This window comes from Trichoplax adhaerens, genomic scaffold (assembly GCF_000150275.1).
Source record: "Trichoplax adhaerens TRIADscaffold_1 genomic scaffold, whole genome shotgun sequence".
Classification (NCBI taxonomy): domain Eukaryota; kingdom Metazoa; phylum Placozoa; class Uniplacotomia; order Trichoplacea; family Trichoplacidae; genus Trichoplax; species Trichoplax adhaerens.
Genome location: NW_002060943.1, coordinates 11,247,413 through 11,270,579, shown reverse-complemented (window position 1 = coordinate 11,270,579; position 23,167 = coordinate 11,247,413). Strand labels below are relative to the sequence as shown.

The following is a 23,167-nucleotide window of genomic DNA, read 5'->3' as shown; positions in this document are numbered from 1 at the left end:
ACAGTTTATTCGCTCCCATTAGACTAAGACAGCTTCTCTAGCTGTGAATATTTTAAGTTAGTTCATTGATTTTAATTATAGATAGCAACATTAGTAAACTACCCGTTCAAATGAATAGAACATAATCTGCATCAATTAAAAAAATCCACAGCTAGATTATCTTAATATAGTATACAACTTGGATTGACTTTTGTTAAAATTGTTGACATTTTGCTGATCTCAGATGGAAAGAATCATGATAGATGCCCATATCCATATCAGTGATGATGAATTTAATGAGGCGAGTGATATACGTATAAGTAATGCTAAATGATAGCAAGTTAATAAATTAATTAAACACTAGCTGGTAAAAATAAACGGTTCGATGGCACAGAGAAAACTGAAATATGACTTTTATTACCTAAATTTTATCTATAATGAGTACATGTATAGCTCACACAATAATATGGATTATGCTCATTAGAAATACAAATGATATAGCGTTAGATTAGATAAATGAATTGATTATGCGATAATATCTATTGAGTGAAAAGCATCATAGTACGGTATAACGTAGAATGCCAAGTAAATGAGCAATTTGGTTACCGATTTATCGCATTAATTAAATGAATTGAAACTGTAAACTAAATATGAGGTTTACTCACACAAACTAGATACTTATTACTGCAATAGTAATGCTAGATGATTATGTAGTATATTGACGAGATCTTACTACTTCAGATCATCCATCACTGTTGTAAAAAGTTGTCAATACATAAACCTCTATACGAGTATATACGTCAATAAAACGTCATATCAAGCGCTTAGAGCATTCGTATTTGCTAATTATATTATTCTAATTGAAATAATATAGGATGTGGATAAAATTATCGTTGAGGCCAAGACGGTATGACTAAAAGTCGATCGACCCACTCTCTGCTTGCTTAATACATGTATATTTATCGTACACTAGCACTAATATTATGAGTATTTCAGCGTAGAATAGAGACTATTTTACAGTACAATGTCAACTGGAGCCAGCTTAATTTACATAATATCTCTAGTATCTCTGGTAGATGTTAAAAGTTGGATATTGTATCATAACTGGTATAGAGTAGATATCGAATAGCTCCAATGCTGGATGCTTCGACTAGAAATAACCAATATGCTAGCCATCAATAACTTGATACATAATACAGTATTTAATCAATAGCTTATGCAATTACTTGCTTTCATACCACGATAATCAAGATTCATTAATTATTCAGGTTGGTGTTAAGGCTATGGTAGCAGTAGCTGAAAAATTTGACGATTTCCACAAAATTATTGGTCTTAGCGAAAAGTAATCCAAGCTAAGATGAATATCTGTAATAGCGAATTTAGAAATTCTGATTCTCATCTTTATAGCTAATTTGAAACAGTACATGTGATATAAAGCTGCAATTACAATCACTTAAATTCTTTAATTTGAAGGTATAAAAATTTTATTGTTCCAGCCCTTGGACTCCATCCAGTTAAGGTATATTATTTGATTATATATCTGAATAACAAGTATATTTAGATATGCAAATATTGAATGATTGGGAACTCTATACTGTATGTACTAAATATAGTCATTAATATAAAATAACTCAATGTTAGTCTATAGCCTGAATCTAAGCGTATCATTATGTGACATATTAGCTTTACTAACAGTTAATTTAATATCATAATATGGATATGCATTTTTTAGCCAGGATCTCACGACACTGAATCAAGGAGTGTCACTTTAGAAGTAAGACAGAATCTTAATATCATGTCAAAGATACAATATGTGGTTAATATAATCTCCTGCCTATGAGCAGTATCAACTCACTCTATATTCGACCTCTAAAAATCAATTTTTGTTAGGATTACCAAATGGCTGAAACTTTCTTACGTGAGCATCATAATATATTGGTAGCGATTGGTGAAGTTAGTATATTTTACATCTACTCTCTTATGATAGCTATCTTTAACGCTGTATTCGTATCTCTCTTTGATGCATTAGTATCTTAGTTTTTCCAGTAATTAACTACGTATATATAATTCTTTGTAGGTTGGCCTTGATTTTACACCCTACAACGTTAAATCTTCAAATGATAAAGAAGTCCAAAGAAATATTTTTAGAAAACAAATCCAATTAGCTAGAGAATTTGGATTGCCCTTGTAATAATATTTAGACACCTATAACTGTACTTTTAATGATACCTTCTTCTATGGAAGTTAGCTAAATGCCAACGTTCTATTTTGTGTAATACTAATAAAAATCGTTTTATGTATTAGAAACGTTCATTCTAGATCAGCAGGTCGACCAACGATCCAAACTTTGATAAGTGAAGGTGAAATTAGAAATCATAATAGCTTCTTAGAGTCAATATATTGCCGGTGTAAGTCCGCAATAAAGTGTGTTAACTTCAATTATCAACTAGGTGCAACTGCAGTACTACTACATGCTTTCGATGGTAAAGTATCGGTTGCCAGGCAAGGAGTTGAAGCTGGGTTCTATTTTTCTGTTCCACCTTCAGTGATTCGATCAGAACAGGTATGAAATAGTCTGCGATACTTTTCTGCATAATTCATATATAATTATATATATTAAGAATAGAAAATATAATCGACTACTACTTATAAAGATCATGAGTGAAGTTATTTCAATAAATGGGCTGTATTTTTTTTCTGCGAAATTGCTTCGTTTTCTTAATTGAAATTTACCCGTCTACTATGTATTCTAACCAGAAACAACGTTTGGTTCGATCGATTCCGTTAAGTAACTTGTTATTGGAAACTGATGCACCAGCATTAGGTCCTGAGAAGCAGGTGCGATTGTACTAATCAGTCTATAATCTAAGTAAAATTAAAAACTTAATATAGTAGTGCCTGTAGCCTCTATTTTTACATTATACTGACATCTTATCGAGTGATGTGAAATAGATTCGAAATGAAGCGAAGAACATAGAGATCTCATGCCAAGAGATAGCGCGAATAAAGAATATTTCCGTAGATGAAGTTAAGGAGTCAACAACAGCAAATGCATTAAGGCTTTTTCCGCGATTGACAAATCTATATAATATATGTGATGACGTTACATATAATTTTTAGATTACTGCTACTTTGCTTCCTCTAATGAATGACACTGTAAATAATCTTACGTTTATGTAAATACAGAGAGTGAAGTGGTATTCATATATTACACAAATTATACTTGAAATGAAATAGCAAGTAAATACCGGAAATATAGTAATAAGTGGCAGTAGATGGTTTTATTTTCTCCTGTCAATTAAACCACATAACTGTACAAACCATAAAATATTTACTGTTAAGGATAAAGTTACTGATACATTTCAATACTTATAGGTTAAAATGTTATCAGCTCATAGCAATTTAAGTGTTCTTAATCTATACCTTGATAACAATTAAATTAGGGTAATAGGTTATTATAAAAAATCGCTAAATAAGATTAATCAAATTTATACTTGTATTATTTATATAGCCCACAAATAGACAGTACGGATTATATAGTAAGGATTTCGACGTCTTTGTCTCAACTTTTAGAGAGAAAAGTTAAGTGGGATTTGTCTGTTATGTATCGAAATAAAATCAAACGTCAATAGAACAATCTACTGTTTCTGCAAATTAAGGAATAGAAACTATTGAACATACTTTGACTTTGAAAATGACGCCTTTCCTTATTCTTCATTTCTACATCCATCTTTTGTTTCGTATGTTCTACTTCTCTAAACTTTTGAGTTTCTGATTTGAAGGCATTACTTTTTGATTGATCACCATAATGTCGTTTTTGCGAACGTAACCAATCTTCATCAGCTTTACGCTCGACTGTACAATACGAATCATGCGTAGACATTTTTTATTTTCCTTTTAGCTTTCGCTATGCAAGCACCTACAGTATTTGGAGAGCTGTTAATATTAAGAAGGAAGCATATATATAGTTCTATGCTAAGCTATCATAATTTAGATAGCTTTTAATATCTTTTATTAAAGTTGAATTTAATAACGTTTAAGTTAGTCTTGACTTTTTTCTTTACAATCTACTAAAGCTGTACTAAAAGTTTTTACGAGCATATTTATATCTCTTATACATAATATAACGTTCAAGCGATCTAAGAAAACGGAATCTGATTAGTAACTTTTAAGATATTACTTTATCGATTAAGCACTTTACATGAGAAACTGACGAGCGAGAACCATCGCTTATGTTAAAAATAGCCTCATCAACAAGCAACTGATATTACTGGTATAATGCAATCGTCTATTAATTATCCATCACACCTAGCTATAACGTGGTGAAGAAAGTCATAAACTTTCCAATTCTAAGTAAAAATATAGATTCTACCTGTCTATAACTACCTATCTCGTATCATGGATAGCATATAACTACTACGTGAACAGTATTTGCCAGCTTAACAACTTGTTGCTACCATCGTTTTCGTTTTCTTTTGACATGTATTAATTTGATCAATTCAAAGTTTAAAAATTCAAAAATGAAACAGCTATCGTACGCATTTTGGCCGTCCTATGTTCAGAAAGCTTAAAAACAGACAATATCAGATTAATATATCACTTTTTGCTACAAATTTTACCTTTTGACGTTCGTCCTTTCCATAAACTTGTCCAGGAGTTTCTAAAGTATTCTACACTGTAGTACTGTTGATTATGACAGCAACGCATCCATATAGGCCCTACAATTAGTCAGTGTCCATCCATCGATTGAGAAAGGGATATCAATGGGTACTGTAGCTAAAGCACACATTTCATACTATGCAAATAAACTTTTACTAGTTCATGGACTCAAATTGTTTTACTACCCCAAAAGAATTCATTGTTCTTCATTGATAGTTTTTTGGTCACTAGGTTACCATGATATACAGTATATAAGAGTCGCTGCTACGCATACCGTTATACTAATAGTACTCTCATTTTTACGATCATTGAACATTAGTAATATCGAGTATAGTGTCATCTATTAAACAGTGAATAGTATATACTGTATATCTATAGCTTACACAGTAACAACAAGAATCCTCTTATTACTTACCTTAATATCGACAGCACTAATTACGGGATTCGAATATGCACACTTTGTTTTATATAACAGAAGTTATCGAATGCTCACCCGGCAGATCTTCGTTAACATACTCACTATTTATATCGTGTAGTACCGTAATTAAACAGTGAACAGTATAGTATATCTATAGCTTACACAGTAACAAGAACCCCGCCATTACTTACCTTACTATAGACTGCACTTATTCCGGGATTCGAATGGCCCGAATATGCACACTTTGTTTTATATAACAGAACCTATCGAATGCTCACCCGGCAGATCTTCGTTAATATGCTCACTATTTATATCGTGTAGTACCGTTCAGCTGCTGCAAAAACTACGGCGGTACATGATGCCCGAAAAGATCACTATTAAATTTAATAGGAAAAGCTTCAGATAAATCATGTATACGGTATATATATATATATATATATACTATACGGTATAGATTAGATTTTAATAGCTAAATAAACAGCCATGATTTACAGTATATGGTACTGTATAAACACAGCAGTGATTCTAAATATCAGTAGTTGTAGCTCGATCGTACAGTTGTATCCGTTGAGCCAGGGCAACTAAGAATAGCGTGACTGAAAATGGTTCTTCAGTGCAATAAATGTGAGCTAGCCCCCCTCAAATTATAGGGCCCTATTAAGTAAACACAACGTTCAAAACATGACGTTAATTCAAGTCTACTGATTAAATGTTATGTTAAATATTAAATAAGTTCAACAGTACAACCGCTCTACAGATAGTAAAACTATACACCTAGACAGTACCTCGCCGTCATCCCTGGAGGTGATAGCAAGAACCGTAACCTATTATTATAAAAATACTACATAGCTGATTTGTATCGAAACGAAGACTAAGACTGATATTATCAATAAACTATATCATAGATTAATATCGGTTGTGAACCAGAATAATAAAATCATAGTCGAAGAATTGCAAGTGACAACGTAAGCCAAGTTTATAGATAGTAATTTAATATTATTATTAGTCTGTTTACGTACATCCAGGGAAGATCTGTTACTATAGCAGATATTTATGAGCTGATTAAATTTTTAAATATTATTTCACTTCAATTGAACGTTTATGGCGCTAATATGTACTAACAATGCAGTATGATAGACGTGTATGCTATTATTATGCAGTACGGATCAATTCTAAATTTGATTAATTTAGCATGCATACGACACGTACGTATAATAACGATACCGCGATTTGCTAAATTTATAATGGATAGGACTAGTAGAGCATCATATTGTCTGCACCCTATTACTCCGTCGTACTATGGTAATGTAACTAGTTGCTTAGAAATATATCATAAAGTAGAAGCTGGTACAGTATCTTTATCGTGATATACGCGTATGCGGGTATATTGATGATCGATAGATTGCTATGCAGCATAGGGAACTCTGTATTAACTTCAGGAAGCCATATAATCTAAATTATCATTAAAAGGTTTTTTATTGACTTCATTTAATTTAATACAGTAATATTGAATTATTCGTTTATATATATTATTATATTACAACGGGAACCATTTTAGCCAAACTGGGAATTTAAAAAATTAAGCAATTCCTGTCTGTTCTTCTCTCTCTACATTAAAAAAATAAAAAGTAAATAAACTTCCAAACAGTGGAATATACTATAGAAATTCACACGTGATGGATATAAATGAAACAGAAATGAGAATCACTGTTAGTACAGTGGAATAAGCTATTTTCCTTGTTGGTGTAAGATAAGCATATTATTGCATTATATACATATTAATACCTGCTTATCCTCCGTTGATTTCTTGATTTTAAGTTTCATTTTTTTCCCGGAGACTGCACTTCGTTGATCCTCATCCTTTTTCCGTTCTTGAAGGTACTACAGTATTGAATTGTATAGAAAAACAGGGTTATATGTAGATCACAAAATTGCCTAGCATAAACTGACAAATTTTTATTATTGACATATCTCTGACAATAGTCATTAAAATATTGGCTAGAATCTATGGTATGTGATGACTACCTTATCGCTTTAATAACACGATCGAAATTGTCGAGCAAGTTTCATATTTTCAATTAGATACCTGAGACAGCTGCACCGGACCTGATGATTTACTTTCCGAATGTTTCTTGGATTTTTTATCTTTTTTTAATTTTTTTTTCTTCTTTTTCTCTTTCTATAATAATTTTACAACTAGTTAATAGCTACAAAATAATTCTAGGATTTATCGATATCACATCTGGTTATGCATAAACCAACAATAAATATAAAGAAAGATTTACTCATACTCATCAAAATCGAGAGATCTCTAATTGCTACTACGATAGAAATTAATCCTAACTATTGAAATTCGCATATAACCTTTAATTTTTTCTTATGTTTTTTCTTTTCTTTTCTTCTTTCTTCTATTAAACATCGTATTATATTATTTTTAAAGGTGGTTAGCATGGTCAATAATCATACCGTAGGATACTTTATAATCTTTACCTACTGATATATTTTAACGTGGTATTTCCAGGATAAGTTAATAACTACACATATGCAGTATATGTTAAATGTTAATTACCGGAATCGCTGTCACTGATTGACGTATTAGACGCTGATGAACTACTACTATTTCTCCGACCGCCATGATGTTGCTTCTTTCTATGACTATCTATAAAGTGATAATTATAAGAGCAAATAAGATATAGTCATCCTACGAAGGCAATTAAGTCATTGCAAAAATTAATCTTTTATTTCTATAAAATCCATTACATACTCGTATACTGTTTTACAGGTACAGTACTATGTAGTAAATAATATACTGTAGATGGGATTTGTTCTGTTGAGTATTGGCTAATTTGATGACAGAAAGATTGAAATCCCATGAGTCTACTATTCAGTTGCACTGCAGGTTGCACAGTGTAACGTACGATAGACATAACAGCTATAAAGTAGTCAATCGTCAATAGGATAGATTTGATAGATAAATGTAACAGTTCACTGCTACTTAATTCGGCACTGCAAACATAGCACTATCAAACAACTACCAATATCATTAAATAAGAATTATACTATAATTATTAATAGATATTAATCAGTACAACACGATGATCTTTTGTTATCATGTTGTTTTTGACCTTCATTGTCGCTATCAGAGCTCTCGCTCTCGTCATACTGATGATCATGACGGCGTTTCCTTTCGTTTCTTTCTAAAGACAAAATTCAATTTAAAATATTATTACTCATGTAGACAGACAAGCTCGTGGATTCAATTATAGATAAATAAATAAATTAAACTAGGGACTTTAGGCCGTATTTGCATATATTGATAATCATTCATTTCATAGAATGCGTGTTTCAGTTGGATACAGAAGTTCTAATTGATTAAGCAGTACCCCTATGCAAATCAATGAGCTTTTGCGTGGCAATATAACGGTCGATACAACAAAGGATGTATTATAACTGGCACGAAGCAATTCGCTAAAGTAGGATACTTATACATATCTGCTGGCATACGAGATTGTTAATGGGTTACAATTATAACATACGTAATTCGTTACGAGAAAAGATTAACCCATATATTTAGCTCGATAAAAGATACAGTACAGTATAGTCAATAGCGGAAGATTTTATTGCTGCTTCTTTTGCCAATAACACAGATAATAAAGTCATAAATTGTGTCCCTTTATACGTCGATTTGATCTTTATGATTCTATTATGAAAGCCATCAACGAGCATAGATATATAATTGATTCGATGATAATAATAATAATTACAATCATAACTGTACTCCACACTCGCCATTTAATCATAATACAGTATGTTTATATGTGAAAGGAGAACAACCATAAATCAATCTGCATCCTTACTCAATATTATACAAACTTTAGGCATACCTTCTTTACTTGACATTGAAAAAATTAGACCTCGATATGCTGTTAAATCATGTAAATATTTTCATGCAGTAAGGTTACGATGGAGGTAGCTGGAAATGTGCAGGTTAAGCCAGGGGCTCAGGGCCTCAGGCGCATGCTTTACTTTCCAGCTGGATGACACAAAAGCAAATTTTACTGCTGGAGGTCCTCCATCCCGTTGCTGGTACCTTCATACCAAGCTAAAAAACAATAGATCATGTTTGAGTATCTACCCTGCCATAGGCGATCCAGTCTCTTTCTTTCACCTTCGCTACAATACAGTACGTAACAAAGTACTGTACAGTACTGTACTACTGTACATTATTGTACTGTACACTGTACGATCTGGACCGACAGAAGTACGGTACATACCGAAGTCGATTTTCTTCTAGTAGTCCATAGTACAGTTGTCTGTATCTCATTGATCTCCTAAGCTCGAGTCCACATTTAGCACAGATTCATAGATTACCTCTAGCATGGACTGCTAGGTCTTCTGCTAGTAGTCCATGCCTTTTTCTAGCTATCGTCAGGCAACTTTTGCTTTTACCAGGCTGCATTAGATCAAGATCTGCTCAATAAGAAGAAGAAGAAATCATACAACGATGGCTAAACCATTCACATATCAAAATTACAAGATTTTAGCACCTATGGTTCGCATGGGCACTTTGCCATTACGATTGCTATCGCTTGATTATGGCGCAGATCTTGTATATTGTGAGGTTAGTTAATGATTGCTTCATCATAAGCGTACTTACTCAGTTTGCGGACAGTTGTTTACTGTAGGATAGAGGATCTGTAGGAATCATTCTTTCAGGTTGATCCGCGTACTGTATACTCGTATTATCATAATGAATGAGGCTTGGATAAAAATTAGTGTAAGACGGGTATTGCTAATAAATACGATAACACAGACATGATACATTTAGTTTTTGCTATAGTATACAGTACATTATATTTATACTTTGCAATATGATATTATCATGTGGATGTACTATAGAGTGCTGTGATTAAATTATTGAATAGTACCTAATTCTATTTGCTGTAACACCTTCAAAGAAACAAGATAGCTGCAATTTAGCTCTTTCATCGAACCCCAAAGATTTACAGTTCAGTGTCTGTTGAGATGACTTTCTATAAAACCCTTTTAACATAAGCATTATGCTCATTTTATAATTAAAAATTATATAGGAGATAATAGATCATAAACTGGTCAAGTGCAAGCGCGTTGAGAATGGTAAGAGTAAAAAGAAAATTCGTTTTTTAGTAACTGTGCACAATTAATCTTGTAAGAGCATAGGTACCCTAGTGCTACTTTAGATGATTTTTTATAGGTGTATTGTACATTACTGTATATATTATTGCATCGTGTTATTATTAATTCATTAGCATTAGTCGTTGCAATTCTCAATCCTTTGAAGTTAAGAAAAGGACGTAAATGCATAAATCGTATTGAATTGAATATATATCTAAATAAGCTTTTAAGTTCAGATAACGAACTATTCTTGATCGCGATCAATTCTACTTAGATGCAACAATACTTGTATATACAGTACTGCACAGTACTCGTTCACGTCTCGATAGGATGTAGTAGAGAGGAAAGGCTATCATGTGCAGTTACAATATCTCTAAGTATACTTTAACTAATTCCTTTTTTTAATTGGAACCAATATCATATGAATGCAGTCGATGTATCATCTATTATACCATACTTTGCGTTGAAGCATTTTTGTCGGTATTTGGTAAACTGATATCTGATTATGGAATTGGGTTGTGATTATGATTGATAGAGGTACTAAATAGTATTGACTTTGTGCACCCGGATGGCCAGTGTGTATTTAGAACATGTCGTCAAGAGACAGATAAAGTTATCTTACAATTGGTAAGTGTTACTCGCACTTAGATATATCAAGAACAAAACATAGTGCATATTTCAGTAAAACTATATTTTTTAATATGCTGCTAACTGTATACATGCTGTATAGAACTAGATTACGATGACTGAAAAGTAAATAATACACTTTTTTGTAATTCTTACTGTCTTCACGAAATAAGTGCATAGTTTTTTATTTGATTACATAATGAATTTACTACTTAGGGTACAGCAGATCCTGAAAGGGCATTATTGACCGCAAAATTAGTGTAAGTATCAGAGGAGAAGCAGTTCATATGTACAGAAGTTGTAAATATAATCCGCTCTTTTTTTAAACTCTTACACAAGACACAGAAGTAATTTTTATATCTTACTGTTATATTTCAACCTTATACTACTTTATCTTGGATAGTTTGATCAACCTAGTAAACTGCAATCCTGTTAATAGTAATCGCATTTTGTTATGTAATGTTGTAATAAGTATACAAGGCTGTGCAGTCTACTTTGTGACTCAATACCTATCATTATCAAGCGTTAATACTTTTTATTATCGTCAAATAAAGAGAAAATGACGTTGCTGGAATTGATATAAATATGGGGTGCCCAAAGGAATATTCAACGAAGGTATTTAAGTATTAAATGTTTACGTTAAGGTTGCAATTTCTATTTTACTTACATGCTGTAGTATCTTTCCTATGTGATATTATTCATTAAATATAGTATTATACAGTAGATACTTTCCTTTTGGACAAGGGTAACTAATATTTCATTTAGCTGTTTAGCTATCATTACCGTATGAAAGCGCGGTTAATACAAGAATATTTTCCTTCCTTTAATAATCTGCTAGACTCTCACTATAACTTGATTTGCCTTATTTAGGGTGGTATGGGAGCCGCACTTTTAACCGAGCCTCAGAAAGTGTATAATGTAATAGCATCATTGACTCACTTATACATGTAGTACAGTATTACATCCATATGGGTGTACGTATTATAATAAACACATTTATGTAATTTTTCTAGCAACCGCGATTTTTACAGTCAACTGTTACTTAGCGTTTTGATTTTTGCAGATCATTACTAATTAATTAAGTAACCGTAAGCTATAATGCTGTAGTATCGGATAAGTTGTAATAAATTCTGATAAAAATGATACACAATTTTATCCAAACAGATTTTAAAGAAACTTGTAGATAATTGCTTAAAGCCTGTCACATGTAAGATTCGGATTTTGCCGAAAGTAAGTTATTTGTAGTTACATGTATAAAATTTAAATCTGCAATAAGACACATTGCAATCGGTTGAAGGAGTAAATTTTACCACCTTTGTTAATAATCAATCTGAGAACTTATCGTATTTTATACTTGATCAATACTAACCCAACTTCGGACTCTTATACATTTTAGTTACAAGATACTTTAGATCTTGCTAAAGTAATTGAATCTACTGGGGTAGCTGCGGTGGCAATCCATGGGAGGTAATATAAACACGCTCAGTGCTTATGACGCGGGATAAATATGATAAGTTCAGCTGCAATATTATGAAAAGGACCAAAAAGAAATTGTTTACTATTTTCATAGGCTGAAAGTTGAACGACCTAGGCAACCAGTTCATAAAGATATTATCCGAACTATTTCAAATAGCTTGTCGATTCCTGTTATAGCTAAGTAATTAAGCATTATCTGCCTTCGGTTTAGGAACATGGCTACAATGACACTACTATTAATCAATATTCATAAATTTTCTCTTGCTGTAGTGGCGGATCATTAGAGATAAAATCGTTCAGTGATATAGAAAAATTTAAACAAGAAACAAGTAATAGCGTCATAACTGCTACTTTGTAATAATCATGCTACTATATTGTCGCAACTGAAACATTTACTGTTTGGATAGATTCTTCATCCGTTATGATTGCCAGAGCTGCGCAGTGGGATCCATCAATATTTCGGTATATTCACTAACTCCTTGATTATTTTGACTGCACTCAATAAATACTGCTTTTTGCATTACCTAACTATTTAATCATTAGGAAAGAGGGCAGTTTACCTACTGATGAAATTGTTAAATCCTATATTAAATACGTACGTATTTCAGTTGACTTTGGAAAACAACCTATATTATTAGTATTGTCCATAATACCATCTGTCTAACATCATTTTACACACTTAAAATAGGCAATCGATTACGATAACAGCTGGTCTAACAGTAAATATTGTATTACACATTTTATGCGAGGAAAATCTGAAACTGACAAGGGTATAAAGCTTATGAAAGCATCTTCAATGTCTGATGTCAGGTTTTATAATGTTTCATATTTCTCATCGATAATATCTTGAAATCTGAATGTTTTATTGCCATTAAATCCTATTTTGATAATTATTTTTGTGATTGCATTTATTGACCTCAAGCGCGTTGTGGGGATTAGATAGCTATTATCATTCGGTTATGTCAAAAAGAAAAGAATTTATAAAAGTAATCCTAAAATAAATTTCAAGAGTTTGCATCAGTTTTAAACAATCTAGATGGTCATTAAAATTCTTTAAAATTTTTCTAGTCAATAGATTGTGTTCCAAGTTTAAAAAATTCTAACGCGAAAGCTAGTGGTGGATCTGATGCAGAAATGATACCTTTTCATGATTATTCAAATTATAGCAGGTAGTAAGACGTCGTATTAAAATGCATTGCTTCTAGACATGAAACTTTCTAATGGAGGCATGCTGATTAATTGATTATCAATCCCTTCTTATTATAATGACTCTAATAGAATGATGTTCACATTCATTTTTATTCCCTATTAGAAATGTATCGAACAGCTGTGTTACACCGAAAAGTTTACTTTACCAATGGAGCAAGTAAGGAATTGATTTTAATAGTTGATATGAACTACGTTATACTGTATATTTTATATCACATGTTATAAATACACACAATTGGAAATAATAGTGCTAATTTGCCTTTGTCCGTTTAGGAAAAATGGTTATGATGCTCCAATCTATAGCTCGGTAATCCATACTATAATACATGAGATACATAACAGAGTATTAGCTATATACCTTATTAAATGATAATCTAGTCCTAGCTTATTGACTTAACGGAATATTTATTTTTTTGAAGAATGTTGAACCTCAATCGAAACTATTCCGCAGCCATGTGACAATCAATGGGGAAAAATATTCATCACAAGGACGAGGGTGAGTGAATATTTGTATGCAATTTGTTGTCGTACGTGTAATGTTGACAAATTTTAAGTTATCTACTTATTATTACTATTAATTTGCCTTGTGCGTATTACTTTTGTTTGTAGACAAAAAAATAAAAGATCCGCAGAACAATTAGCTGCTTATACTTGTTTAAAGTCCTTAAAAATAGATACAAAAACGAATTCTGCATAGCGCTCAACGAATATTTGTGAAAGCGAAAGATATGCGTATCAATGATTATATTTTTAAATGCACTGGATCCTAATGACTATCTTATAAGGGCACACTAAGACGAATTCTGTATAGCAGTCAATGAAGACTTGTCGCTGAAATAGATTTGATATATAAAAATTAGTTTATTCTGAAATTCATTGTATCTAATGGCAATTTATTTGTTGAGCTAATATTATTAAAGTGTAATGCATTATTTTATTGGCGATGCAATGAGTGCGTCTGTTACACATAAAAATCAGCAAACCGCCGGCATCTAGATTTATATGGTGACAATGACTAATATTACGAGTCTATCTCTATCAGTGGCTCAACGCTAGTCTCAATATACTGTAGAGGAAGATTTGTCCGCGTTGACAAGGGATTTGAGTACATACAGCATTATTGTTTTGTTTTATTTAAGGTACATCTTGTATTGCAAATCGTCAGCCCCCTCTCTCCTTCTACACTCTACGTACAGTAATAGTCTTATTATTATTCAACTCGTATTCAAGCTGACCGTAAGCAAGCTACAACGCCAAGCTGCATTTGCAACGCTATTTTCACTATTCTGAAAAGACACAATATGGTGTACAAGCGTCCAGCAATATATAGTTGAGTGACTAATATGTATACAATCTATATCGGTAGACTGTAGCCATAAGTGCTGAAGGTATTTCATTACATAATACAGTAATAAATTCAATCATTGTATATAATCATTCTTAATTGCTCCTCCAGTGGCCAATCATTACATAATACAGTAATGAATTCAATCATTCTATATAATCATTCTTAATTGCTCCTCCAGTCGCCAAATGCATGTGGACTTTGTAGTTTGTCCTGTACTGAGTGTACTCTGCCCTGAGGTCATGGATTGACCAGTGTACGATATAGTAATCAGGACAGCCGTAGCCGATCAAAGGCCATTTTATCCTGCAATGTCTATCTATCTAATTGAGCGTTGGAAGCGCAAAATCAATTTATTCGATGGCGCATAAAACAGAAATTGCAGGAACAATTTGTCCATGATGAGCTGTTGCAAAAGGACTTTGTCTCTCGCGTGCATGTTGTCCGCTAGTGTAGACTAATAAATTACGAAAGATCACGATACAGTATCGTATAGTATCAAGACGTGATTGAGTACCAATACAAGCGATACAATTCGGCGCAGTATGGTCCAGTGTGCAGAGTACAGTGTACAGTACTGTGCAGTTAGTATTGTAAAAGAATTCATACTGAACTTGTTCTGACTGCCCATTTTTCTCCAATTTCATACTGTTATATACTAGCGTAGCGTACTGTCCGATACCATCCTCAAGCCTTACTCTACAATGTACAGTACTATACACTGTACGACTTGTAGCTCGGTACCATAAACTCCGTTACGGTATCGCTCTGGTCACCACTTGAAAGATTTGCCAACATCCGCCTCCATCCAATATGGCTTCCGACAATCAATATAAGAGATCAGAAGTAGCCGAACATAGCGACGTCGATTCAGCATGGATTATCATCAAGAATAAAGTTTATGATGTCAGCAAGTTTATCCCAGAGGTAATAAAAATAATACTGTTGTGGAAATTCAGTTTTTTGGATATGGAAGTAGCATAGTAGAGGTAAATTCGTTCAGCAGTCGGCGGATAACTGGACGCTTGCTGTTGTCTCTTTCAATGGATTGGCATTTCTCAAGTTAACTTATGGAGCCATTGATAATCTACTGTACAGTACATTTAGCCTTGTTAAGTATCTCTTAGGTATATAGCTTTAAACAAGCAATTTATCTGCATGAAGAAACAGAGTAGTCGACTTTTGAAATAGACAATCCATTCGAAGTGGGCAACTTGGGCCAATTTTTGATTTTACCATTCTACTTTATGTAACGACTTTGATAAAGACATTTAGAATGTAATAATATCGTAGGCCTATTTAACTTTAATTTTCCGTCGTTTAGCATCCCGGTGGTGAGGAAGTCGTCTTAGAATTTGCAGGTATGATCTGTCAATGTGGCAATGTAAAATAAATTTTTAATTTTCCAATTCATTCTTGCTGAAGTATTTCATCTCAACACGTGTAGAATCTACCCCATAATGTTGTAGTCTGCGTTTCATAGAAAATCAAGGCATGCACTGACAGTAATGCTATACCTACGCCAGTCTAAACCTGTATCAAATCTTTATTTTGGTCCGTATTTCTTACTCCGAATCTGATCTAAAAAAAATTGGACATTAATCACTCACCGGATAGACGATAGCTTAGGGTTCTTCAATGAATTTTACTACCCTATTTCCCCGTATGAAAACCCTAGTTTAAACTTTAAAATTTAAACCATAAATAACATACGCTACCAAGCTCGAAAATGCTACGTCAGCTCTAAGGTGAAGTCTACATTCTGCGAAATAGACGCCTATGCAGACTACTTTACAGCTAGATAGAACTGGACTAGACTAGACTGTTGTATTTTTACTGAGTTATTATTAAAATATGAGGAATTTTCTAAATTGTCCATACTTATGATAGTACTGTACAATTATCAGTTAATACCATCGAAATCATGCGTCGATGGTCTGTACGGCCAGTTTCCCACTCTCAAGAAAGTGTATCTCAATACCAAATAAATTACGGTTTATCCACATGGTCATCATCCGTTGACCTGGAAGCAAAAACCCCGACGACGTGATAGTATTCTCAACTCTGTGTCGCACCCCTTCAATTTTCACGTGTTGTATCTTGATTTAACACGTTGCTGTCGCGTGCATATTAGCTTTTACTTTTCTGAATGCAATTTATAAACATCATGACATGATTATTATGACAAGATAAGATACAAATTTAAAGTATGGAATGACTGTACTACGACAGTAGCAGCTTTACAGCGATGACATCGTGTTTTTTTGGCTGCCATGTACTGTATGATGTAAATCTTCCACTATTACATGCAAAAACGGGATCAAGTCAATTTCACAAACAGCCCTTTTCGCTTGATTAAAGTCAAATTTATAGTACTGTTACTATCTGGAAGAATAATATAGTAGTTCCAGTATAGTTGTTGCAGGCTTTATTATGATTCATTAATGAAATACAGGAAGCAAAAGATGCTGTGCAAGTTATTTACTTTACTTTAATTACAGTAATAATAAAGTGGAACATTGACACAATATATCGTGTATTCATATCGCCAACAGATGTATGCGAATTACATCCTATTGTAATAGCAATTTTGATCGTATCAATGCTTTATTCATTGTAAGTGTTAAAAATTATCCTTGACATTGATATACTTAGGAAAAGATGCTACTGAAGCATTTAATGATGTTGGTCATTCCACCGATGCTCAAGCACTGCTAACACAACATTATATTGGTGATATTGTAGAGGTATGATTTATCTTTAAAGTAAAGGGGTAAATTGAAATTTGTCAACCGCTGACAAAACTGTCTTGAAACGTAAAACTCTCAGTATACGACACTGTAACCATAAGTTTAATGAATTAGCGTGCCTAGATTGAGTGAGTGATTAGCACCGGTCGATACTATACTGCCATTACTCTTGGTGCTAATTTGATATAGCAACAAACTTTATCTCAACTAGTACTCTAGATGCTACTTTATTAAAGTATGTACTGTACATAAAGCGTAGAATGCCCTTGGTGCTAATTTGATATGTAGTAACAAACTTCGACTCAGTGATATTTTGTCCTAGCATGTATACTACAATCTAACTCTAGTAAATGAGATATTAAGATTAATAAAAAGACAGATGACGTAAAGACAAGAAAAGAGATTAAACGACATACGGGAAAGCACTCTGTTCAGATTTTAGTAACTCTTTTATCCTTCTTTTTATTTTCTCCATGGTAATATTTTGCCGAACTGAAGAATACTGAGAAAAAGCTTCTCTTTTCTGGCATCTACTAACTGGACCTCTAATAATTATTAATATTAACGTATGTTTTTTTTTCTTTCTTTCATTTTTGTCTATATTTGTACTATTTGTAAAGAGTGAGGAAGACCAAGCCAAAGCAAAAGTAAGTAACAAATCGCTAAACATGGTCATTATGTTAAAATGTTGTTTAGTACTAGTATTTTTTTATTAACCATACGTGAACCTACAGAATAGCATCCTTTTATAATTGATCGTTAATATTATGCTGTTACAATGGACTTGTATGTAGTAACTGTGGTAGTCGATGCCAGTACTTGATATTCGACGAATCATAAACTGTCCATTAGCGCATCTCTATCATATTTCACAACTTGTCAATGTAGCATTAATAAAACCTTCTAATACTAAATTTATGTACAAATAATCGGCAATAACTGTTACTAAATTAATTTTTTACCACAAATCTTGCTACAGCCTGCTCCCCAACAAAGTGCCACTGCGTCGAGGTACGTAGAGTAAACAAAAGCAAAGCATTTGAAATTTTACCTCTAATCTACAGTAAACATGCCTGAAGAAATTGTTCTCTGATTAGAAGTACTTTTATCAACTGATTAGTTAAATGCTTTCCATACCCATATAAATTTGCGTAGTTTGTAGCGTTTACAGCATTTACAGCGTAATCTATGTTGATCATTGGTAGAAAGCTCAAATTTTGTAATTGCAGTAGAAAACTTAAACACTTCATGATGAAATGCATATTAAGTTACGTTTTCACATTTTACCTGTCAGCGACTCATCATTATATAATTGTTACATGAGCTTATGATTATGTAATAGTAGATGTTAATGATATCTTTTTTTCTTTTGTTACAGTGGAATGAGTTGGGTTCTTCCGGTTGCTATTGTAGTCTTGGGCGTAGCGTTAGCTTATAGGTTTTTTTCGCAGCAATCCTAGGTATTAGCCTTAGGGTGAAACAGCTGATACAGAATGTTTGTGTGTCATTAGTAATACAATATGGTATACTACAAAGAAATTCCGTTGCCGATAGCTATTTGTAATAATCGCTTAATTATATTACTGTTGGAGGTATGGTATCTTCGTACGTTTAAGAGAGTTATACACAAATTGTTGTGTTATCGGAATCTTCGTCTGACTCTGAAATCTATGTACTTTTTAATCCTTTAGTAAATATAAAACTTTATTTAACTATGTTTATGCAAAGGAACATTTAACATTTAGCCATTGCAACATACTACTGGAATGTACACCGCCTACTTATTGAAATTGAAATTTTACCAATGTTAGAACTATTATTATGCTAGAACTTGTTATTTCTCCATTTCTTCTAAATAAAGGTTTGTAAATTTTTAAAATTAAATCATTGATATGAAATTTGCTCTTTTCTGTCTCAACATGTAAACTAGCATGTGTAACATTTAAAATTATTTGCTGCTCTGCTAGTATAGTTCCATATATACGTACAATGAGTATAGTATACTAGAGATTGTTGACAACAGTCAACAGCATGCTCACAGTTGTAATTAATAATTAATTGACAAATGATCATAGTAGGAACCCATTCCATACCCATGATGTCTAATTAAATAAAGGATACTTCTGCTTGTGTAGTTATTGTAAAATGGTAGATTCAATATTTATTAACTTATTGAGCGCGTATTCATTCATTAATTAAATTATATCGATACACGCAGTTTCTGTAGTAATTACAGTTTCAACTGTGTTTAGTGATGTACCTTAAATATTTCCATAGACTATTATTACGTTATACGAATACATGGTAAGGAATTATGTAGGATACTATTTACTTGGTTTTGAATCCTAACTACAGACGAAATTAGCTCAGAAGGCTATTATTGCATAATTTAACTCGCATTTTTGGCTAAGACAAGCACAATAAGCTTCAAAATAGGCCAATTTCCTGTATTTACTTTATTTATTACAACTTATAGAAGAAACAGTCCAACAAAATTAACAATGATACTTTATTTTCCTCCTATTAACATGTTAAAATCCGCACATTTAGTGAGCTCTTTCTACATTCATAAATCAACTTCAGAGGGGCGTTTAATATGACGCAGAAATCGATTGAGGTAATATAGTGACATAAAAGTATAAATAACAAGATAAGCAATAGATGTAAAAAATGCAACTAAATACACCAAACGACGACAATAACGATTAGATAGACCTCGATCTTCGAAATCAGGTAAATACACGGAAAATACATAGGAGCTACCACATATGGACCAAATAAATATTAAGGCAAAAAAACACCGTAAGGAATGGCGTCGAAAAGTACTACTTTTGCTCTGCGTGCATTGTATTGTTTGCAATATGGATAGCAAACACAGACCTAATAAATAGATTGGTATATAAATACTGATAGGGCAGTCATTGGCAACCAAAGTGAAGGTTCCTAGAAAAAAAATTAATACTCCGTTTATATCAATTTATCCTTTAATTAACTTATATACTGTAATTTAGGATAGAAAGATTATAAAAATTTGTACGATCCTAAAACATTGGAGAACCGTAACTTAACCGATAATTTATTTCTTTAAATTATAGATTTTATGGTAGCCTTACCAATAATTCCTAAACCAATATAGAACATAAGTAATAATACGATCCCTGAAACAACTAAATAATATAAGGATAAGGTAGATAATTAATCAGACAAAGTTGTTAAATCTTAATAAGGCTAATATCGATAAATGATTTTAAAATTTACATTAATAGATAATAGTAACTGAGTTTTTGGACAAGTACAGGTATCTAATTAACTGCACTATTACAAGGCTCGAAAAACTTGCCGGTGATGGATGATTTATTTCATATATAATAACCGTACAATAAAATAGTCATAAGATAGGAGAATGTTACTGTATTGTAGGCGAAATAACTAAAGCAAATTATATCAAACCCTATACCTTATTTTACCAACGATTTGCAGGAATACTTACTTATGTATCATTCATCAAAATAAAAATTAAATTTACAGTACAGTAATAATATACTACAAATCCATGTAAGATCTATACAATATACCACACCATGCAATGCCTTGCAATATACAGTCTATCGTGCCATGAATTGTTTTACGCCGATCAATTAATTTATTTAACTTACTAATTGTATCTTTACAACTAAAATAATTTTCCGATGCTGGTGGTTCATAATTATCTTCCAAGAATTCTATAGAATACTGATTATTTAACTGTTGACTCGCTCGGCGATAATAGCGCAAATAATCAACACCATTCGTTGGCTTTAAATATTGATTAGCTGAAATGTGAAGAGGTTTTGGTTTTTTCTTTTCAAATTTTGATTTCTTAATACCTATGATCAAAAAAGTGAATAAATAGTTTTAAATTGCGGATGATTTATATGTTATAGTAGTATATACAGTATATAATATTACTATTGCGTAAATCCAATATGCTATACCTCATGTTCAAATATTTTAACGAATTTAGCTACCTGTAGTTGTAGTTGAATTTTCATGGAATGATCTTTGAAGTTTTGGCAGTGTAAGACGATTAAGGTGATTAGGTGATACTGTAAGATTACAGACTGTACTTGAGCTAGAGTCACGAGTAACGGTTTGATATCCTGGTTTATGCGATTGATCATTTAGCCTGTTTACACTAAAGCAAATTTAATTCTCGCTGTCAGCAGTGATTCGAAATATTGCAAAATTTTATTATATGCACGTATAAGTAAAATAGTTATATGATACAGGGCACTAATATCCAGTGAATACTATATTCCTGATTAAATATCAGTTGAATTACTTCGGTAATATTTAGGTACTGTATGTTATGTTAGTCCAGTCATGTTCTATACTATAATCGAATCTTAAAACCACTAATACGTGTAGCTAAGTCAAGGTATAATCAAGCAATAAATAATTATCCAAGTAAAATATTCTATTATCGACGACTTCACCTCATCCGGACATAGTAGCTAAAAGAACTAATCATCTGTGTATGAAGGTAATTTGGTAACTGCACCAAGTATTGTGCCAATATACGTCTTCAAATGTATTTTATGCGTAATATCCACGCATACTACTTTCCTTACTACAAATTTAACCAATCGCTTTAGATCCTGTAAAATTGGCTATACTACTTTAGATCGTACGAGATTTATCTCGTCATAGGGATCCACCCTGATAATATTTCTATGTCATTATCCCATTTTGTAAATAGACTTGTTTTTATACTAATTTTACGGTATTTTACAATATGATTTGCTAATAGCTAAACCTAACATGGATCAATAAATCGATAGTATTAGGGATTGTACATCAACTAACAAATATATTAAAGGTATTTTTGCGTATTAAGCTAACCTCAAGTATGCAATTATAATAATAATAAATATGTAATGAACTGTTTGGACAAAGACGTGACGTGACGACTGATGTTTCATTTTGTAAAATATAGCATAAATTAGAGTATAGTTGTGTTTATTTCTATCATCAAAAAAAGGATAGATGGAATACGGAAAAGCTATGATAGGGTACATTTATAACTATGAAACTTAATATCATGAACTGTAAAATGAATCTTGTTCCGAAGGTGTGCTTTCTCATAAATTTCATTAAATGGTCATGTCGAACTACTCATTGTGCCATTATTTCTTGCAAAAATTACAGTTATAAATTACTATTATAATCGTTTGAAACTTTTAATGTCCTCAGCTAAAAATGTTAATTTTTTAAACGAAAAATTCACAGTGAATGGTCGCTTCATAAACTATTAAAGATCTTTCGTTCACTTTTACTTTATGACGATTAGATATTTATTTATAAGATCGAGCTTAAAATTTTCACTAAAAAGGTGATGAATTACTTGTATTAACGAAAGAAATTATTTAATATTTGCGATATTTAGATCAACTTTTAGTCGCAAAATGTTAACGGTATAACATTGATAAAAGATTACAAACCTGGATAATCGGGGGTCGACTCCTTCAGTAGACATGGAAGCAACGACTAATCTCTAAAAATAACGATGCA

At 32.3% G+C, this 23,167-nt stretch overlaps 5 protein-coding genes across 5 annotated transcripts; 3 read left to right on the top strand and 2 right to left on the bottom strand.

The window, feature by feature from the left end:
* Nucleotides 1-1,253: 1,253 nt before the first annotated feature.
* On the top strand, nt 1,254-3,099 carry TRIADDRAFT_18433 (uncharacterized protein; the record flags this gene model as incomplete). The annotated part of the gene is made up of 9 exons (XM_002108991.1): nt 1,254-1,321; nt 1,453-1,498; nt 1,712-1,753; nt 1,870-1,932; nt 2,057-2,166; nt 2,284-2,339; nt 2,430-2,542; nt 2,737-2,817; nt 2,932-3,099. Coding segments are annotated over 9 exons (747 nt in total), but the record flags the coding sequence as incomplete, so codon positions are not given.
* Nucleotides 3,100-6,610: 3,511 nt separating this feature from the next.
* On the bottom strand, nt 6,611-7,691 carry TRIADDRAFT_52637 (uncharacterized protein; the record flags this gene model as incomplete). Its single annotated transcript, XM_002108268.1, has 4 exons — nt 6,611-6,664; nt 6,842-6,937; nt 7,143-7,235; nt 7,626-7,691. 4 exons carry the CDS (start codon nt 7,689-7,691, stop codon nt 6,611-6,613), a joined length of 309 nt encoding a protein of 102 aa, XP_002108304.1.
* A 1,887-nt stretch (nt 7,692-9,578) lies between these two features.
* On the top strand, nt 9,579-13,121 carry TRIADDRAFT_2009 (uncharacterized protein; the record flags this gene model as incomplete). The annotated part of the gene is made up of 13 exons (XM_002108990.1): nt 9,579-9,677; nt 10,147-10,192; nt 10,746-10,837; nt 11,054-11,097; nt 11,392-11,452; nt 11,708-11,755; nt 12,002-12,067; nt 12,234-12,304; nt 12,408-12,494; nt 12,584-12,642; nt 12,721-12,775; nt 12,857-12,908; nt 13,002-13,121. Coding segments are annotated over 13 exons (900 nt in total), but the record flags the coding sequence as incomplete, so codon positions are not given.
* Nucleotides 13,122-15,653: 2,532 nt separating this feature from the next.
* On the top strand, nt 15,654-19,260 carry TRIADDRAFT_37088 (expressed hypothetical protein). The gene is made up of 6 exons (XM_002108989.1): nt 15,654-15,794; nt 16,192-16,228; nt 17,523-17,614; nt 18,238-18,264; nt 18,597-18,628; nt 18,996-19,260. Exons 1-6 carry the CDS (start codon nt 15,681-15,683, stop codon nt 19,075-19,077), a joined length of 384 nt encoding a protein of 127 aa, XP_002109025.1. The 5' UTR covers nt 15,654-15,680; the 3' UTR covers nt 19,078-19,260.
* A 923-nt stretch (nt 19,261-20,183) lies between these two features.
* TRIADDRAFT_52634 (uncharacterized protein) lies at nt 20,184-23,132 on the bottom strand (the record flags this gene model as incomplete). The annotated part of the gene is made up of 6 exons (XM_002108267.1): nt 20,184-20,293; nt 20,498-20,560; nt 20,731-20,784; nt 21,274-21,483; nt 21,625-21,782; nt 23,098-23,132. The coding sequence occupies 6 exons, from the start codon at nt 23,130-23,132 to the stop codon at nt 20,184-20,186; spliced, it is 630 nt and encodes a 209-aa protein (XP_002108303.1).
* Nucleotides 23,133-23,167: the final 35 nt, after the last annotated feature.